Source organism: Chiloscyllium punctatum, chromosome 4 (genome assembly GCF_047496795.1).
Source record: "Chiloscyllium punctatum isolate Juve2018m chromosome 4, sChiPun1.3, whole genome shotgun sequence".
NCBI classification, from domain to species: Eukaryota; Metazoa; Chordata; class Chondrichthyes; order Orectolobiformes; family Hemiscylliidae; genus Chiloscyllium; species Chiloscyllium punctatum.
The window spans coordinates 65,888,474-65,906,144 of NC_092742.1; the positions used below are offsets into that span (position 1 = coordinate 65,888,474).

A 17,671-nucleotide genomic window follows, 5' to 3' on the forward strand; every position below is an offset into this window, starting at 1 on the left:
GGTCAAACTCCTCTGATAATTAAAACCAAGCACCCAAAAAAGCTCACCTTGCCTCTTTATAATATGAGTGAGTGAAAGAGAACTCCTAATTTCCAATATGTAAAGAAAAATAACAATTTATTTTCCTAACTGTAATAGGGAACACTAAACAAAACTATTAACAAACCTAATACTCTTTCCCCTAATAACTATTCCTTAACTGAACACAATTCTATCAATGTTATTTCTAATAATACAATTATGAAACATTATATTAACTTAATCTCTAGACCACACAGTCTCATATGCTGTCATCTTTCTTTTTACTGCGAGTATTTTTACGGTACAAGATATCTTTGATAATGCCTTCTGATTTCTTTTGAGAGCTTTTCATATTAGATGGGCAGTTAACTCTCCAGCTGTGCGGCAGTTGCTCTGTTGTTTGGTGGCAGTTGCTCTGACCAATTTTCAAATGTTCACCTCCATTCAAGGCCCCAAACAGTCCTTCCATGTGATACAGAGGTTCACCTGCCTCTCGTCCAACCTAGTTTACTGTATCCAGTGCTCCCAATGTGGTCTTCTCCACATGGGGGAGACCAAATGTAAACTAAGGGCATGTTTTGCCAAGCATCTCAGCTAGGTCTGCAAGGGCTGACCTGACCTTCCAATCACCGCACATTTTAATTCCCCTTCCTATTCCCTCTCCAACATGACCATCCTCGGCCTCCTCCATTAGCACAGTGAATCAGACCGCAAATTGGAGGAACAACGCCTCAACTTCCACCTGGACAACCTACAGACTAGAGGACTCAACACTGAGTTCTCACATTTCAAATAAACTCCCTTTTCATTCCCCGACTCCTTTCTAGCCCCCCATCCTCCCTTCCATTTACTGACCCTCCTTCCAGCCATCAACCAGATTCATTCTTCCACCAACCAACCAGGCCATACCCTATACCTGTGTTCACCTATCACTACCTCACCACTCTGTCCCTCTCCCAACCCAAAATCCTCCCCCAACCCCCTTTTATCTGCAGCTCCCCTCACCCCTACCCCCAGTCCTGAAGAAGGGTTTTACCTGAAACATTGACTTCTCCACCATCTGATGCTTCCTGGCTTGATGTGGTCTTCTAGTGTCCTGCTTGTCAACTTTGGGTTCCAGCATCTGCGGTTTGTTGTCTCTAACCTGGTTTTATACCTCCCCAACATCATTCCCTCACATTGGTTTGATGTTGCCAACACAATAAATCCTAACTCAACTGGGTTTTAGTATCCTGGGAATAATTCAAATTAATTGGTTACATTTGAATTCTTTTCAAAACAGCAACCAAAACTTAGGTATCCAGGTAACGGGCTTTTGCCTGAAACGTCGATCTTCCTGCTCCTCGGATCTGCCTGACCTGCTGTGCTTTTTCAGCACCACTCTAATCTAGACTCTGATTTCCAGCATCTGCAGTCCTCACTTTTGCCTATACAGTTAACAGCCAATTGTTACATGTGTCTATTTTGGAACAGCCCATCTTTCAGCTGTTTTGTCCTAGTAGCTGAGGCTGTACTTTAACTTTACTTTAAACTTCAGAAAACACTTTCCATCTTAAAGTAAGCATACATTCTTTAAACTCCGTAACAAAACTTCCCTAAAAGCTTTATTAGCTTTGTTTACTTCACTGAAAGTAACTCCATGGATGAACTTAATAGCTTCATTAAACTTTAAATTGATAATAATTAAGAAACCTTTGAATTGATTGCAGTTACCTAAAAGGCTGTGGGAACACAATCTCTGTATGGAAAATATTGAACGTTTCCTTGCATAAGATGTGCACAAAATGTAAAAACTGATGCCAAGCAGTTAATTCCGGTTTTGTTCCTTTTGGACTTTATAGTGTTTTAATACAACTGAGTATTAGATATTCATTCACTTTTAGTTCCTCAAATTTTGCACACTACTAGACCTGCATTCAGCGACCACTAGACCTAGCTTCAACAGAGATGCACAAGCAAGAGCAATTAATGTTAGTTGGAATATGTAGAACACTATCCTGTTACATGCTCAAAGGTGCAGCTGTTACACAAACACCACTATCTAATACTGACAGTGCACTTATCATAGAATACCTAGAGGCTGTGCTTAGTGACATACACAACTTCAGAATTGTGCCAGGACCTTCAGGAAGACCTTAAAATCATACAGCATCCACACAACATTATTGATTGCAGTCAATGTCCTCCTCTTTTTTTGCAAAGGCACTCATCCACACTAGCACAAGGCGTATTTAAATATTGACATGTTCTATCCACAAATATATCATGTTCATCATAGGTGCATAGGATTGGATTTTGCAATCGACAACAAATAAATTGTGCTCACCACTATCATAGTCACTGCTTCCAGCATCCTATAGACATTTTATGAGCACATAGAACATAGAAAAATACAGCACAGTGCAGGCCCTTCAGCCCTCGATGTTGCACCGACCGAAGCCTACCTAACCTACACTAGCCCAATAACCTCCATATGCTTGTCCAATGCCCGCTTAAATGACCAAAAAGAGGGAGAGTCCACCATTGCTACTGGCAGGGCATTCCATGAACTCACAACCCGCTGAGTAAAAAATCTACCCCTAACATCTGTCCTATACCTACCACCCCTTAATTTAAAGCTGTGTCCCCGAGTAACAGCTGACTTCATTAGCGGAAAAAGGTTCTCACTGTCAACCCTATCTAAACCCCTAATCATCTTGTACACCTCTATCAAATCTCCCCTAAACCTTCTTTTCTCCAATGAGAAAAGCCCCAAGTGCCTCAGCCTTTCCTCATACGATCTTCCTACCATGCCAGGCAACATCCTGGTAAACCTCCTCTGCACTCGTTCCAATGCCTCCACATCCTTCCTATAGTATGGCGACCAAAACTGCACACAATACTCCAGATGAGGCCGCACCAGAGTCTTATACAACTGCAACATGACCTCCGGAACTCAATTCCTCTACCAATAAAGCCCAGTATACCATATGTCTTCTTCACAGCACTATTTACCTGAGTGGCAACTTTCAAAAATCTGTGTACATGGACACCAAGATCCCTCTGCTCATCCACACAACCAAGTAGTCTACCATTAGCCCAGTAATCCATCTTCTTGTTACTCCTACCAAAGTGAATGACTTCACACTTAGCTACATTGAATTCCATTTGCCACCTTACTGCCCAGCTCTGCAACTTATCTATATCCCGCTGTAACCTGCCACATCCTTCTTCGCTGTCCACAACTCCACCGACTTTCATGTCATCCGCAAACTTGCTCACCCAGCCTTCAAGCCCCTCCTCCAGGTCATTTATAAAAATGACAAACAGCAATGGTCCCAAAACAGATCCTTGTGGAACAGCGCTAGTAACTGCGCTCCAAGATGAACCTATACCGTCAACTACTACCCTCTGTCTCCTTCCAGCCAGCCAATTCCTAATCCAAACCTCTAATGCACCCTCAATGCCATACCCCCGTATTTTTTGCATTAGCCTGCCATGGGGTACCTTATCGAACGCCTTGCTAAAATCCATATACACCACATCTACTGCTTTACCCTCGTCCACTTCCTTGGTCACCTTCTCAAAGAATTCAATAAGGTTTGTGAGGCATGACCTGCCCTTCACAAAAGAGCATTTGAGTGTCAACTTAGTACCATCAGGCATCAGAAAAAAAGCAGCATCATGTGCAGGGATCTGGGACTTGTGTGAACAGGGCAAACAACTGCTTATTCCTTTAACTAATAAGACTGAAGGATGCATATTGAGACTTATAGGCCATGACAGATAATTCCATAGCAGACTTTTGGTGCTATCTGTTCTATTTTGCCTTATGAATGATGTGAGATTCTGGTGCTGACTGCCAAATAGGTTGGGAACATTAGCATCTGCACAGTCAGACTTTCTTGGAAATGAAGAACCCTTGCCCGCTATTTAAAATGAGCGTCAATTATCTTCATGGAAGTTGGTGTTTGACTTCTTTTGGCTATCACTATGATTATATAAATGCTTGGTCATTTCCAGATTTGTTTAAAATTGCTAGCATGTACAAGGTATACAAGATGTTCTCAGCATTGCTGTGACTTCAAGGATTCTGAACAAACCGGTTGCTCCTAAAAATATAGTATGTCATGATGAAGGAGAAGAGGACCTGAGGAAAATTGGGACTTCTGTTTCTGGGTTTTAGGAGGAAGATGCATGGTTGCATTGTAACATGCAACTTTCTAAAGGGACTTGATCTGCTCAGTGAGTGTAATGAGAGGTTATTTTCCCTGGTTAGGTCATTCAGAACACCAGGACCCAGGCTTACCATAAAGGTTTGATTGTTTAAGATTGAGATGAGGATAAATTCTCTTGACTTAGAGTGTTATTAATCTTGGAATTAACACTTCCAAGATTGAACATGATACATGATTGAGTTCATTTAAATTTAAGAAAGTCAGACTTTCTTGGAAAATGAAGAAATATGAAGGATAAGTAGTAAAATTAAGTCAAGACAGAAGGTAAGCTAATAAAGTATTGAATGGCAGATCAATCTTGAGGACCTCTGTTTCTTGTCTTCTAATCTATGTGTCAACCATGACTAGAAGCAAAGCACAGTACAGCAGTATTTGCTATGTACTGAACTATCATTAAACTTTCCAGTAGGACTGCTGAAGAGAAGTCTTGCCATCCACCCCACCATAACTTAAGTTTTCCATAATAATTGCAGCCTAGTACATGAGAGTACATGACTAGTACATGATACGAATAGTTCTTCGATAATGCGATGGTTACATTCTTCTGCAACTGCGCATTATAGAAAAATTGTGCTTTAGTAATGCATTACAGTCAACGCACATTTTAAAAGTTTGTGCTTTAGAAACAGTGTCCCTAATTCATCAATCACGTAACAGCGAATTCACGTGAACGAAATGCACATTATAGCAGAACGACCTGCGTACAATATGTGTTTGTGAAGAAATGTTTCATATTTTACACATAGAGCATATGACAAATGACAATGTGAATGAAATTTCAAGAGCAAAAAGAATGCTAAAATGTAACACCCAGAAAAGACAGCGTCTGTATTTTAGTCATATGTTTCAAGCTGAATAGCTACAGAGACCTCTTCTATAGAGTAAAGTGGAGGACAGCAGAAAGAGGTGTAGATTTCAGTATATTGAATGACTGACCACAGATCAATTGAAGTTATGGTACAGTGGATAGGTAATGATAGTGCAAGACAGAAGACAGACAACCCTTGATAACAGATCTCTTGGCAACGGTAGCTATAAGCAGCAGTGGCTGTATATGCTAGACATTTAGCTCTTGAAAAGAGTCTTCAGTGCAGCCCCTGATTATTAGAAAAGTTAAAGCATGCCAGACACCAGTTCCAGCAGTCTTAAAACTTTACCTGTGCAACATTGTGGCAGAAGATTCCATGTCCTAATAATTGTTTCCCAACTATACAGTTCTCCCTCAATTTGTGTTCAGTTATTGAAGTACCATCCACTGACATCTTAAGATGGGCTGATGTTAATCTGGAACTAATAATAAATAAACACTTGTCGTAATGCTTCCATTGAAGCTTGTGTAATGCACACCTAAACCAACTAAATAATTCCTTTGCAGAAGAAGCACGTGTTTTTCAATAATAATCTTAAAAGGCAATTTGATGAATAGTTAAAGGGGAAAATTACAGGAAATGGGACTATGTGAATGGCTCTTTCAAAGTGCTCACATAGGCATGATGGGCTGAGTGGCTTCTTCTGCTCTGTATCTAGTTCTATGATCTTCATAATGTGTTATGCTTCAGGTTGGATAACTGGCTCTGGGATATGGTTATAAACAAGTATTGAGGAATATTGAGTTCAAAGTATTGGAACAGGGGTAATCTGTATAATTCCCAAGTCGAATACAGTTTTAACTACTGCAGCATGGTATGTGACAATTTTGCAAGGTTTTTGGGAAATACCTACTTATAAAAGAAGATAGACTGTGTTGTATTCAATGCAGTGTAAGATATTATTTATTTAAATAATATATAAAACAATGATATTGATTTATAGTCATGGTTGCCCATCGTTTTTTTTGGCTAACTTGGATCAAAATACTGAAAGCGGATATTTTACATAGATCAGAAATACAATCTCTGAGAAATGGAAATGTGAAGATAGATGCCCAACATTAACTTTATTTTATGAAGCAAATGTTGCATTTCCTTTCTTGTAAATTAGCTTTCCTTTGTTTCTGCCTTGCAGGTTCACGTTATAGTATAGTAGCTTTACTAAGAAAGAGTACATGCTTTTATAATAAAATAAGCATCACCAAGAAATATTAGTGCACAATCTTCTATTTATTGCCCTCTGCAGAAATAAAGCAAAGATTTCAGCCACAAATAGTAAAATCAGTCCTCTTCTTGTAAGAGGTAAAGCCCTACTTGCTATTTGCACATCGGAGGAAATAAATCAATAATAGCACAGCAAAATCGTAGCAAGTTAGTTACATACATCCTCTAGCTCAGAATGTGATTGGCAGCTTGCTAAAACAAGGTCGCTTCCTTGTCATTTCAAGGATAGGAATCAATGCAGAAGGAAGAAAGATGCATTTTAAGTGATAGTGGAGTTGTGTCAGCAACAAACTCTTGCAAATTAAGTATCACACAGTTTTGCTGTACAGTGAAGTTTGACTCACACTGCCTTAACAATGTATCTCAATTCTAATTTCAGAAGATGTCCCTTTTCTATCTTTTACTGAAAAGAATCATTGTTGGTCATTGGATCAGTTCAATGTTTAATGCCAGGTTTGGCTGCATAGCGTCCATTGAGAGTTAACCCAAGTTTATTTCAACATGAACCATCCTACAAAAAAAAGTGTGAGCCTCATTCCTGATGAAGGGCTTTTGCCTGAAACATTGATTCTCCTGCTGCTCAGATGCTGCCTAACCTATTGTACTTTTCCAGCACCACACTTTCAACTCTGATCTCCAGCATGTGCAGTCCTCACTTATATGTTTGAATCAAGTTGTTTCTTAGTCTTTTAAAGTCAAGCAAATTCAAGCCAGGCCTGTCCAACCTTTCTTTATAAGACCATTCACTAACGTCAGCTATTAGTCTGAAAGATCTTAACCTAGATAAATTGCTTTTCTTAAATAAAGCGACCATTCCTGTACACTGTATGCCAAATGTAGTCTCACTAATGTTCTGTATGGCTGAAGATATCCTTGTTACTTTTGTATTCCATTCCGATTGTATTGTATGAGCTTTCCTAATTACTTGTACCTAAATAATTTGTTTTGCAACTTACACAATGGGATACCCAGATCCATTTGCATCACGGATCTCTGTTGTGGCTTACTGTTTGCCAAATCTTTGTCCATTCACCTAACCTGGAAACATAGAACCAGAACAGCAAGAAAGAGGCCATTCATCCCATCATGTCTATACCAGCTAAATAAAGTAGTTGCATATTCTAATCCCACTTTCCAGTACCTGGTCCATAGCCATGCAAGTCACAGTGCTTCAGGTGCAGATCCAGATACTTTTGAAATCTGTTGAGGATATTTACCTTAACACCATACTGGGCAGAAAATATCAGATGCCACCCACACACTGGGTGAAAATATTTGTTTGTTCATGTCCCCTCTAGTCCTTCTACCAATAACCTAAAATCTGTGCCCTCCTTAGACAGGATTTTAAATGAGTATTTTACCTCTATATTTATGAAGAAGAGACATGATGCAGACATTCCAATGAAAGATGAGTGTGCAAAATTAGACGGAATAAACATTATGATAAGGGAACTACTTCTTGAAGGTGAACAAGTCACCAGGCTGGATTCACCTGCCTGAATGAGTGCAACTTCAATAAGCTCAAGAAACTTAATACCATTCATAATAAAACATACGTGATTGTACCTAATCCACAACTATCAACAGTCACTCCTTTGACCATCAACATACAGTGGCAGCAGTGTGTACCACTTAGAAGATACAATAAATCACCAAGCTTTCCTTGACAACATCTTCCAAACCTGTGACCTCTACCACCTAGAATGACAAGTGCAGCCAATATAAGGGGACACTTTTATCTGTAAGTTCTCCTTTAATCCACGCAGCATCCTGACTGGAACTATGTCATTTTCCTTTCACTGTTGCGGTCACAATCCTGGAGCTGCCTTTCCATCTGTTATGTCCCTACACCCCAGCGATTACAGCAGTTTGAGAAGGCAGATTACTGCCACTTTCCAGTACTAGTAGGAAATAGCGATAAATACTGGCCCAGCCAGCAACATCACATTCCCATGACTGAAGAGAACAAAATTGCCACCATTGAATAACAATACAGAATTACTCATCATCAAAATGTCAGCACAAACTTACAGTTAACAAGGTTTGAATTCTCAAAGTTCGAAGTTTGAAATAATAATTCCTAGAAATTGAACCAAACTGACAATAGACAATCATACATCACATATAACTACAACTGAAATTTTTGCTGAGTTTCTAGATTTGCCATTCTCCTCTTCACTGGAGAGAATAAATAGATGGCAAACCTCAGCATTCTTCATGAAAATTGAAATATTCCCTGAAAATAAAACAGTTTTACATTAGACAAATGTGGTTCAAGGATAGGTTAATGTAGATGCAATGGCAGACTTTAATAGGTCATTTCACTCCAAACAGAATACATGTATTTCAATAAGGAAGAAAAGTTCCAAGTGCAGAACCCAACAGCAATCAGAATCATTAAAGACAACTCAGAAAGTTTTTTTTTTAAAAGCATGTTATTAACAAATATGGCTGGCAGTTCAAGAGGTGACAGTATATTAAAGCAAACCAAACTATGACAAAAATTGGTAAGGCTGAAAAAATTAAAGAGAGGAAGTTAGCTAGGAATACCAAAAGTAAGGATTTCTATAAATATTTTAAAAAGAAAAAAGCTAACAAGAGTATTGGTCCAATAGAAAGTGAAATGGGGAATTAATAAAAGAAACTGAGGTTATGGCAGATGAATTGAACAGATATTTCATATTAGCCTTACATGTAGAGGTAGGTCATCTCTTGGAGCTCCTCCTCCTGAGGGGTATCATGGAGTGCTAATTTCATTGGGGGCACTTCTGTGGTGACACTCGCTGCTGATACAGTTCTCGTCAGTAGTGCCTTACAGCAGAGCTTTAAACACCCAAGGCCCACACAGAATACCAGCATGAGTGCAATGAGAAGAACTATCCCGTGTGCCAAATAGGGTCCCCAAGATTAACCTATCAAACAATTTAGCCAGCTGTCTGTAATTGTGACTCCAAGTCGAAAATTATCTAGCTGATCTCTGATATTCTTGATGGCTTTTGTAATTTTATAGGAGGCATCAGTAATATTGGTGATACAATTGTCACCAATACTTTTACAAACTCTCCCTTGCTGTGCTAATTGATAATCCACCACGTAACTTGTCTGCTGTGTGCAGAATCTGAGTTCAGTCAGCTCTGTATTAATTGCTTCCAGAGCTTTTGAGGTACTATTGCCTAAGATAATCAGGCCACATACAAGGTAATTTTGTTTTTTAGCAGTGGCGATCCCTGCTGCGCCCCCACAAAGATAGAGATCCCAAGAATTCATATCCCAGTGATGACCCCAAAGTGGTAGGAACCTGCCAGTCAGCACAGAACTCCTCACTGTTAGAGCGGGTCACTGTCCTTCTCTGAACATGTCCCCCACTGGGGCATGGTACAATAAGAGGTCAATTGTCCCTTCTGCAAACAGGTTTGGGAGGTCTGGGGTGTCTGCTGCATAAGTCCCCTTAAATAGAAAGACAAATCCCTTCACTGCTCAGTAACATACATTGTCCTGTCCTTCAATCTGTCTACCCATGTCGCCACTGATCCCTTGGGTGCCCACCCCAGCTGGTTAGTATCGAATGGTACGTCCGTGTGGCAGAGCTGACATGGGTGCTATTTCATTTACCACACATGAATTGTCTGCCCGCGGTCACATTCAAGCATGCCGACTCACTGCAGGTGCAGGTAAACTGTCCCCTGGTGATTGTACAGTGCTGATAAGTGCACTGTGTCGGACGCAAGAGTCATTTTTGGGAACCAGGGCATAAACGCGACCCCATCCCTGCCCTGTGAAACAGAGTGGGTAATTACCGGGTTTTAAATGGGCTTTCCCTTCCCTAGATGCACGCACCTACCCTGGAGTCTCCGTTTGTATTTTCCTATATGGCCCTTACACAGCGTTCCTGAGGTGTCAACTGTATACAGGTTGTGAGGGGTCCACACCGAGGTAACCACAAATAGGGATTCTACTGATTGTGCCAATAGATAGCAGACAGTTCAGTTATAGAGTCACAAAGGTGTACAGCATGGAAACAGACCCTTCGGTCCAACCCGTCCATGCTGACCAGATATCCCAACCCAACCTAGTCCCACCTGCCAGCACCTGGCCCATATCCCTTCAAACCCTTCCTATTCATATACCCATCCAAATGCCTTTTAAATGTTGCAATTGTACCAGCCTCCACCACTTCCTCTGGCATCCCATGTAAACCTACTTGACAATCGCGACACTTAAACACAGTGAAATACATACAGGTAATATACATTTTGCAGTTAAAATAAAGTTATCAGTCAAAGTCTTTGTTTTCGTCAGGAAGTGCAGTCGTGCTTCTGTGTGTTTTCGGTACTCCCTCCAGAATGACCGTCTTGTCCGCCATTCCTGTCTGCACCTGGGGAATGGTCAATGACATTAGTTTGGTCACAGGAGTCTTTAAACAATTTGAGTTGGGTTCAGTGCTTCCATGTGCCTTTCCCTTTAATATCTATGCAGGCACAGGTGTTCCCTTATTACCACGTAATATGGCCCATTCCATTTTGGCGCAAAGCCTAGTTTATCAGCAGTGCTCACACCAGGACATGGCTTCCTGCTGCTGGGACCTCAGGGAAGATTTCACATTCCCCTGCCTTGACCTTTTTGTCCTGTTTATCAATTACAGATTTCCACATTCCTTTTAATTGGCTTAATTCTATCACATATTGCCAAATTTAGTCTTTTAGTGGACCCACATTGGTGCCACCTGTGATTATTGTCTCTGGCAATTGCGTTGCTCACCTGGTCATTAATTCATATGGTGTTAGTCCGGTTGCCTGATTCATGATTGCTCTTAATTTCATTAGTATGGCTGGTAGCACTTCAGCCCATGTTCTGCTTGAGGTTTGCATAGCCTGAGCTAAAGTATTTTTGAGCATTCTATTCATTCTCTCTATCAACCCTGAGCTTTGGGGGTGATAAGGAATGTGAATTTTTTGTCTAATGCTGAGTAATTGGCAGACCTTCCCTGTACAATGCATCCCTTGGTCAGAGTCAATCTGGAGGAGTACGCCCCACCTCAGGATTACCTCCTCCGCTAATATTCTGGCTACAGTGAATGCCACCTCCTATTCTGGCCCCCAGGTTACAGGCTCCAAGTCGGGCTTGCCTCTTTTAATTAATCTCTGGATCGGTCCAGCCAATTTTGCGAACTCTGGTATAAAGCTCCGACTGTAGTTAAATAACCCAAGACCTTTCTGACTCCCCTGACAGTGACAGGTTATGGCATCTGTTTGGATTGCCTTATTGCAGTCATTGAGCATTTCTTTGAGTCCCTGGAATATAAGGTGTCCCAGGTATAAGGTTTGCGTTTTGCCAATTTGTGCCTTTGTGGGGCTAACTTTTAACAATGCGATTGCCAATTCCTGTAATACTAACCATAAAGCTTTCTGGTGTCCTGACTTGGACTCTTGAGGCAATTAGAATATCATCTATATATTGGAGTGCAGTATTACCCTCTGGTAAATCTATTCTCTTCAGAGTATTGCTCATCACCCTGTGAAAAATAGTGGAGCTGTTGTGGAACCCTTGTGGCAGGCAAGTCCACGTGTACTGCCTGTCCCTTACCGTAAAAGCGAATTTATTCTGGGGCTCAGGGTGTTAATGGGACAGACCAGAACCCAGTGGCTATGTCTAAAACAGTAAAAATCTTGTGTTTGGAGGGCCAAGCCATTTAAAATGGCAGAGGGGTCAGCTGCAATGGGGTGCAATTTGGGGATGACCTTATTTAGTCCTGTATAATTAGTGGTGAGCCTGTAGCTCTCATCAGGCTTTACTACTGGCCACATCGTTGAATTAGTTGTACTTGTGGTTGCTTTCAGGATTCCTATTCTCACTAGTCCTTTCACTATCTCTAAAAATGCTTTTTCTGCTTTGGGTTTTATTGGATATTGCCGGTGGGGCTTATGCTCCCGTCCAGGAACCCTTATCGGGTCTATGTTAACTCAACCTGTATCTAATTTTGTTTCCGCCCATGCTCTGGGGACGAAGGCGCAGATGGCTCTGAATCCCCCCTTTTCGAGGTTCCAGTCCCTACTGGTGGTTGTAGCCACTTTAATTGTTTCAAGGTGACTTGTAAGTTTTCCAATCTCGATGTTTCGACCTGGGCCAAATCAATTTCAGGGTGCCTAGTGTCACCCTGCCCTGTGCCATGTCCCCCTCCATACTGGTATACTAGACTCTCCCAACATTGAGGATGGGGTTATTTTGGAGTTTCCAACTTCTGTAGTTGTTTAATTATCCAGCACCATTCACAACTCTGTGGAAGGACTGCAGAATTTTGACCTGATCCATTAGTTGTCAGATTGTTAACCCTGTTTATTGCTTGCTGCTTCCACAATTTGACATGCAAGCAGTGATGTGTTGTAGCTTCACCAGGTTCATATCTCATTTTTAGGTCCGTCTATTGCAACTCCTGTCATGACGCTTGTGCTTTTCATTAAATGAGGGGTGTTGCCTTGTTTGATGCTCTTAATATGGGCGGTGAGGTTACAGATTGTGGTTGAATAGAATTCTGCTGTTTTTATGGTCCATAGTGGCTCATGAATACCCAGTCTTGCATTGCGACATTTGTTCTAAATCTATCCCACTTAGCATAGCAGTTATGTTACACAACATTATGGATGACATCTTCCATTTGAAGATAGGATTTAGTCTCCACAGTACTGTGTGGTGCTCATTTATACCGATATTGTTCTGAAGGATAAATGTGCAACAGATAGATTAACAAGGATGAGGTGAAGTAGGTTTCCCCTTTCGTTGGTTCAACATGGTGGAATCCTGATTCATCAGCTGATTGGGGCGATCGGTGGTAATCAGGAAGTTTAAGCACTTACATTTTACCTAACTTCCTGAGATTTCATATTCCAAGTTGATCTTTAGGACTCCCAGGGCAATGTCCTCTGAACTGTGTGCCGTGGTGCTACCATCCTTGTTGGGTCTGGCCAACTAGTGGAACTGAACATACCCAGGGATGATGATCATAATGTCTGGCATGTTGTTTGACATGTATGATACTGAAAGTATGACTGTGTCTGTGGAGCACTTCTCCCAATTTTGGCAGAGCTTCCTGACGAGGCCTTTATGTGGTTGACAGGGTTGTGTGTTTGCTATTGTTTCTGGTGTTTAGATTGATATGAAGTAATCCATCTGGTTTGATTCTTTGTTTGGAGTTTTATTGTTGTTTTATACAACTGAGTGGGTTGTTTGGCTATTTCAAAGGACAGCTAAGAGTCACTGACATTGCTGTGCATCTTGGGGTCCGATGTAGTCCAGACCAGTAAGGATGGCAGATTTCCTTCCCTAAAGGGATTTGTGATCCAGATGAATTTTTACAATAATCAACATTAGACTAGCTTTAATCCAGATTGTACTGAATTCAAATCTGCCATGGTGGGATACAAACTATGTCCTCAGGACATTACCTTGTTCTTCTGGATTGCAAATCCAATGGTTTTGCCACTAGGTTATCACTGTCACATAAATACTTTTTATGTTTGAATTCTTCTTATGAAGCCTATGTAGAAAACTTTCATTACATTTCAGACAATATATTGAGAGTTGAAATTCTATACATTGAGAGTTGAAATGTAATAGTATTCCATGTAAAAAGGTAGGTCATTAGATTAAATGGTATCGCATAAAAATGTCTCCATTACACTAACTGTAGGATTCGATCTGGAAGATGGAAGAGAGCTGAAGGGATATCAGACAGCTGAGACACCATATATTAGTGACAGGGCTACTTAACTTTTCTTCAGTAATTTAAATAGCCTGTTTTCTCCTTTCAATTATTCTCTATTTGAAGAGGTGTGATGTAAAGGACTTGTTCAGGACTCATTCATAATGTTGCTTTCTAAACTAAAAGGAAAGAGACACTCACAAGCATAATATTTGCAACCTATGGTCAAGAATTCTGGTACTAACCATATGCAGGACATTTTGGAGGTAACTAGTTTCAAAATACCATTGAAATATTCTACTTGGATTTTAGATTTATCCAGAAATATTTTAAGATCAGTTATATAACTTACACCATGTCATATCAACATGAAATGTCTTTACATTTTAGGACTTCATACTAACATTTAATTTTTCAGCTTTAGCCTTCGAAAAGCACCACTTGTAATATATGCTTCACACACACAAAATCTCAAGAGATTAAAATTATCATGCTTTAGAATAACTAGGCCCACTTTATATTCAGCTGTTATTTGCACAATTCAAGTCTTCAATCAAAAAGGACCTGAGCTCCTAAACTAAATTTGTGCATTCAAGTGAACTTTGAGCCTCACTAAATGATTTCTCTTTGATTTTTGACAGCAGAGCAGAAAACGGAGATAGTAATACACAAGATGACCCTTTTACCTCAAGTCAAGTTACCAAACTCTTAAATGATAACAGGAGAGTAACATTCCTATTAAAAGAGTTGAATGCTGTGGCAGAATCTAATAAAAAGGTATGTTCTTAAAAGTTTAGATTGCTTAATTGTACTTTGTGGCATTCATGCTTACATTTAATGCTGTACGTGTCTTGCTATTTCAAGACAATTGTCTTTGTTCCATTTAAATAAGAAATTTATAAATCTATCTTTAAGTGCTATATTTTGATTTTTGCCAATCTGTCAAAGGACAAATGCTACATTTTCAGTTTTCGTTTTTGTGAAATTATTCACAGGATGATAATCACTGCAATTTCATTGCAGCTAATTTCTGCCACTTATATAATAGCTAACAAAGATGCCTCCAGATCTTGATAAACAAAGAGGGTTTTAATTTTGAACTTTTGAATTTTAAGTTATCTGTTCCAAACAATGCAAACATGCTTTAAAATATAGGTTTCTATATCTCAAGGACAATTTTCATGTAGCTCCACAGATTGGACTAGGATATACCATGAATTCAAATCTTTGTTTCATTTTGGACCGATATGAGCACACCTTTGAAAAAAAGTGCTCCTTAGTTTGCAGAAAATTTCTTGTTTCGTACCTTTTGATTGATCTGATGTAAAATTGTAAAATTAATAATTTGTACTGCATAAGTGATGGTAAAATATTTTTATTTATAGATTTCTCATTTCAGTGGATAGCTAATGAATCTTATTTAACGCTGTGGGATATCTGCATGTTTATTGAGGGTAAAAGTTGTGTGCGAATAGTTGTGTTTAATTATTGATATTGTTATAGCCTTCAGAAATACTCTAATTTTTGCATGCATCCCATGAAGGCTACTAGCTTCAAATATTGTTGATCTATAATCAAAAATAGTATGCATGGCTTGACCTTAAATATATACAACATAATGTGTTTATACTTTTAGCTTCAGGATAAACTGTCAGAAAAAGAGCATGAATTGGAAATTTTAAAGCTTGACACTGAATTACAAGAACAAGCAGCAGAAGCCAAAATAGCTGAAAAGGCTACAGGTACTTTTTTTTTGCATGCAGTTTCAGTGGTTTTGTGTTTCATTTATAAGAAACATTGCAATTTGATGCTACTGAACATGAACTGTATTTGCTAAAGGTGTGAGGATTTCAAGTTTGTAACATATTTAAGTGACATATGAAATGAGTAATTCCTGGATCTCAGTGCTAGCATGCTGGACAGCTTTACTTGAATGCATACTGATATTGACATTAAATGCATTGTTAACACCATGTCAGTTTAATCACAAAAGAAGCTGTTTGTTTTGTTGAAAGGCCTTGAGTCAACATGGGAGAATAATGATTACCAGTGCCTTTACCTTCCATCCAGCAGTTCAAACATTGCTTATTGTTTTAACTGGTTCAAAGCATCACAACATCAATTGTTTAGGTGTACACACAACTATCTACAATTCAACCCATTCTTTCAGAAGTCCCAGCCCATGTGCCAACAAATGACCAGTTAAAGCAAGCTTTTGTAGTTCAAATGTAATTGTTTTATAACCCCACTTGATATACCAAGGAAGGCAAGATCTTATTTCATCATACGTGTTTGCCTGTTATGTCATAATAATAGTTTAGCTTTTACTAAGTGCTGGTAAAAGATAAATTGATCAGTTGCTTTTTATCTTTGGAGTGTCTCTCTACTGCTGAATCCTGCATCAAAAGCATGTGCACTTCAATATGCACAAACAGTGTTGTACTCACAAATGACATGACATGTACATTCTGTGTGATGACACAGTATATCTTGAAATCTCTGTTTCCATTTCTTTGGATAGGTTGACCACCAATATCCACTACAAATCCATTGACACCAACAGTTACCTTGACTATACATTCTCACACCCTGCTTCCTGTAAAGTCTCTGAACCATTCTCCTCTGACTCCATCATATCTGTTCTGATGATGTCAACTTTGAGATGGGGGCATCCAAAGTGCCCTCAATATTTCTTCCTCACCAGGATTTCTCACCAATGTGGTTGATATGGCCTTCAGCCGTGCCTGACCCATTTCCTGCACTTCGGGCCTCACCCCCCTTTGTTCTCTCCCACAACTGCAATGCCATCCCCTGACTTCACCTAACATCCCACCTGCATACACATCCAAAGAATCATTAGCCACCATTTCCACCACTTCCAGTGGGAAGCCCCCGCCAGACAGACATTCTCCTCTCGCTCTTGTCAGCCTTTTGCAGGGTCCATTCCCTATGGGACATCTTAGCCCATTCCTCCTCCACTCCTCACACCCTCATGGCACATTCCATTGCAATCACTGAAGGTGTACCATCTGCCCTTTTACTTCCTTTCTTAGAGTCATAGAGATTTACAGCACAGAAACAGACCCTTCTGTCCAACTCGTCCATGCCGACCAGATAGCCCAGCCCATTTTGTCCCACCTGTCAACACCCAGCCCACATCCTTCCAAACCTTTGCTGTTCATGTACCCATTCAGGTGCCTTTTAAATGTTGCAATTGTACTAGCCTCCACCACTTCCTTTGGCAGCCCATTCCACACACGCACCACGTTCTGCATAAAAAAGTTTCCCCTTAGGTCTCCACTCTCACTCTAAACCTATGCCCTCTAGTTCTGGACTCCCGCACTCCAGGAAAAAGACCTTGTCTATTCACCCTATGCATGCCCCTCATGATTTCATAAACCTCTATAAGGTCACCCCTCAGCCTCCAGCACGCCTGGGAAAAAACAGCCCTAGCCTATTCAACTTCTACCGATAGCTCAAATCCTCCAACCCTGGCAAAATCCTTGTAAATCTTTTCCGAACCCTTTCAAGTTTCACAACATCTTTCCAATAGAAACGAGACTAGAACTGCACGCTGTACAGGACATTGGTTAGACCACCACCATCCTCTGTCTTCCACCTTTGAGCCAGTTTTGTATCCAAAT

The 17,671-nt window shown here is 40.1% G+C and overlaps 1 protein-coding gene across 3 annotated transcripts in view; it reads left to right on the forward strand.

Annotated features, from left to right (window-relative positions):
• mipol1 (mirror-image polydactyly 1) overlaps positions 1-17,671 on the forward strand; it is a 413,171-nt gene that overhangs the window by 152,476 nt on the left and 243,024 nt on the right. For 2 of the 3 annotated variants that reach the window (XM_072568912.1, XM_072568914.1), the window contains exons 2-3: positions 14,669-14,804; positions 15,664-15,769. In XM_072568912.1, coding sequence (XP_072425013.1) covers positions 14,669-14,804; positions 15,664-15,769 — 242 coding nt within the window. The remainder of the gene's footprint in view (positions 1-14,668; positions 14,805-15,663; positions 15,770-17,671) is intronic. The other variant, XM_072568913.1, reaches the window with a different exon arrangement.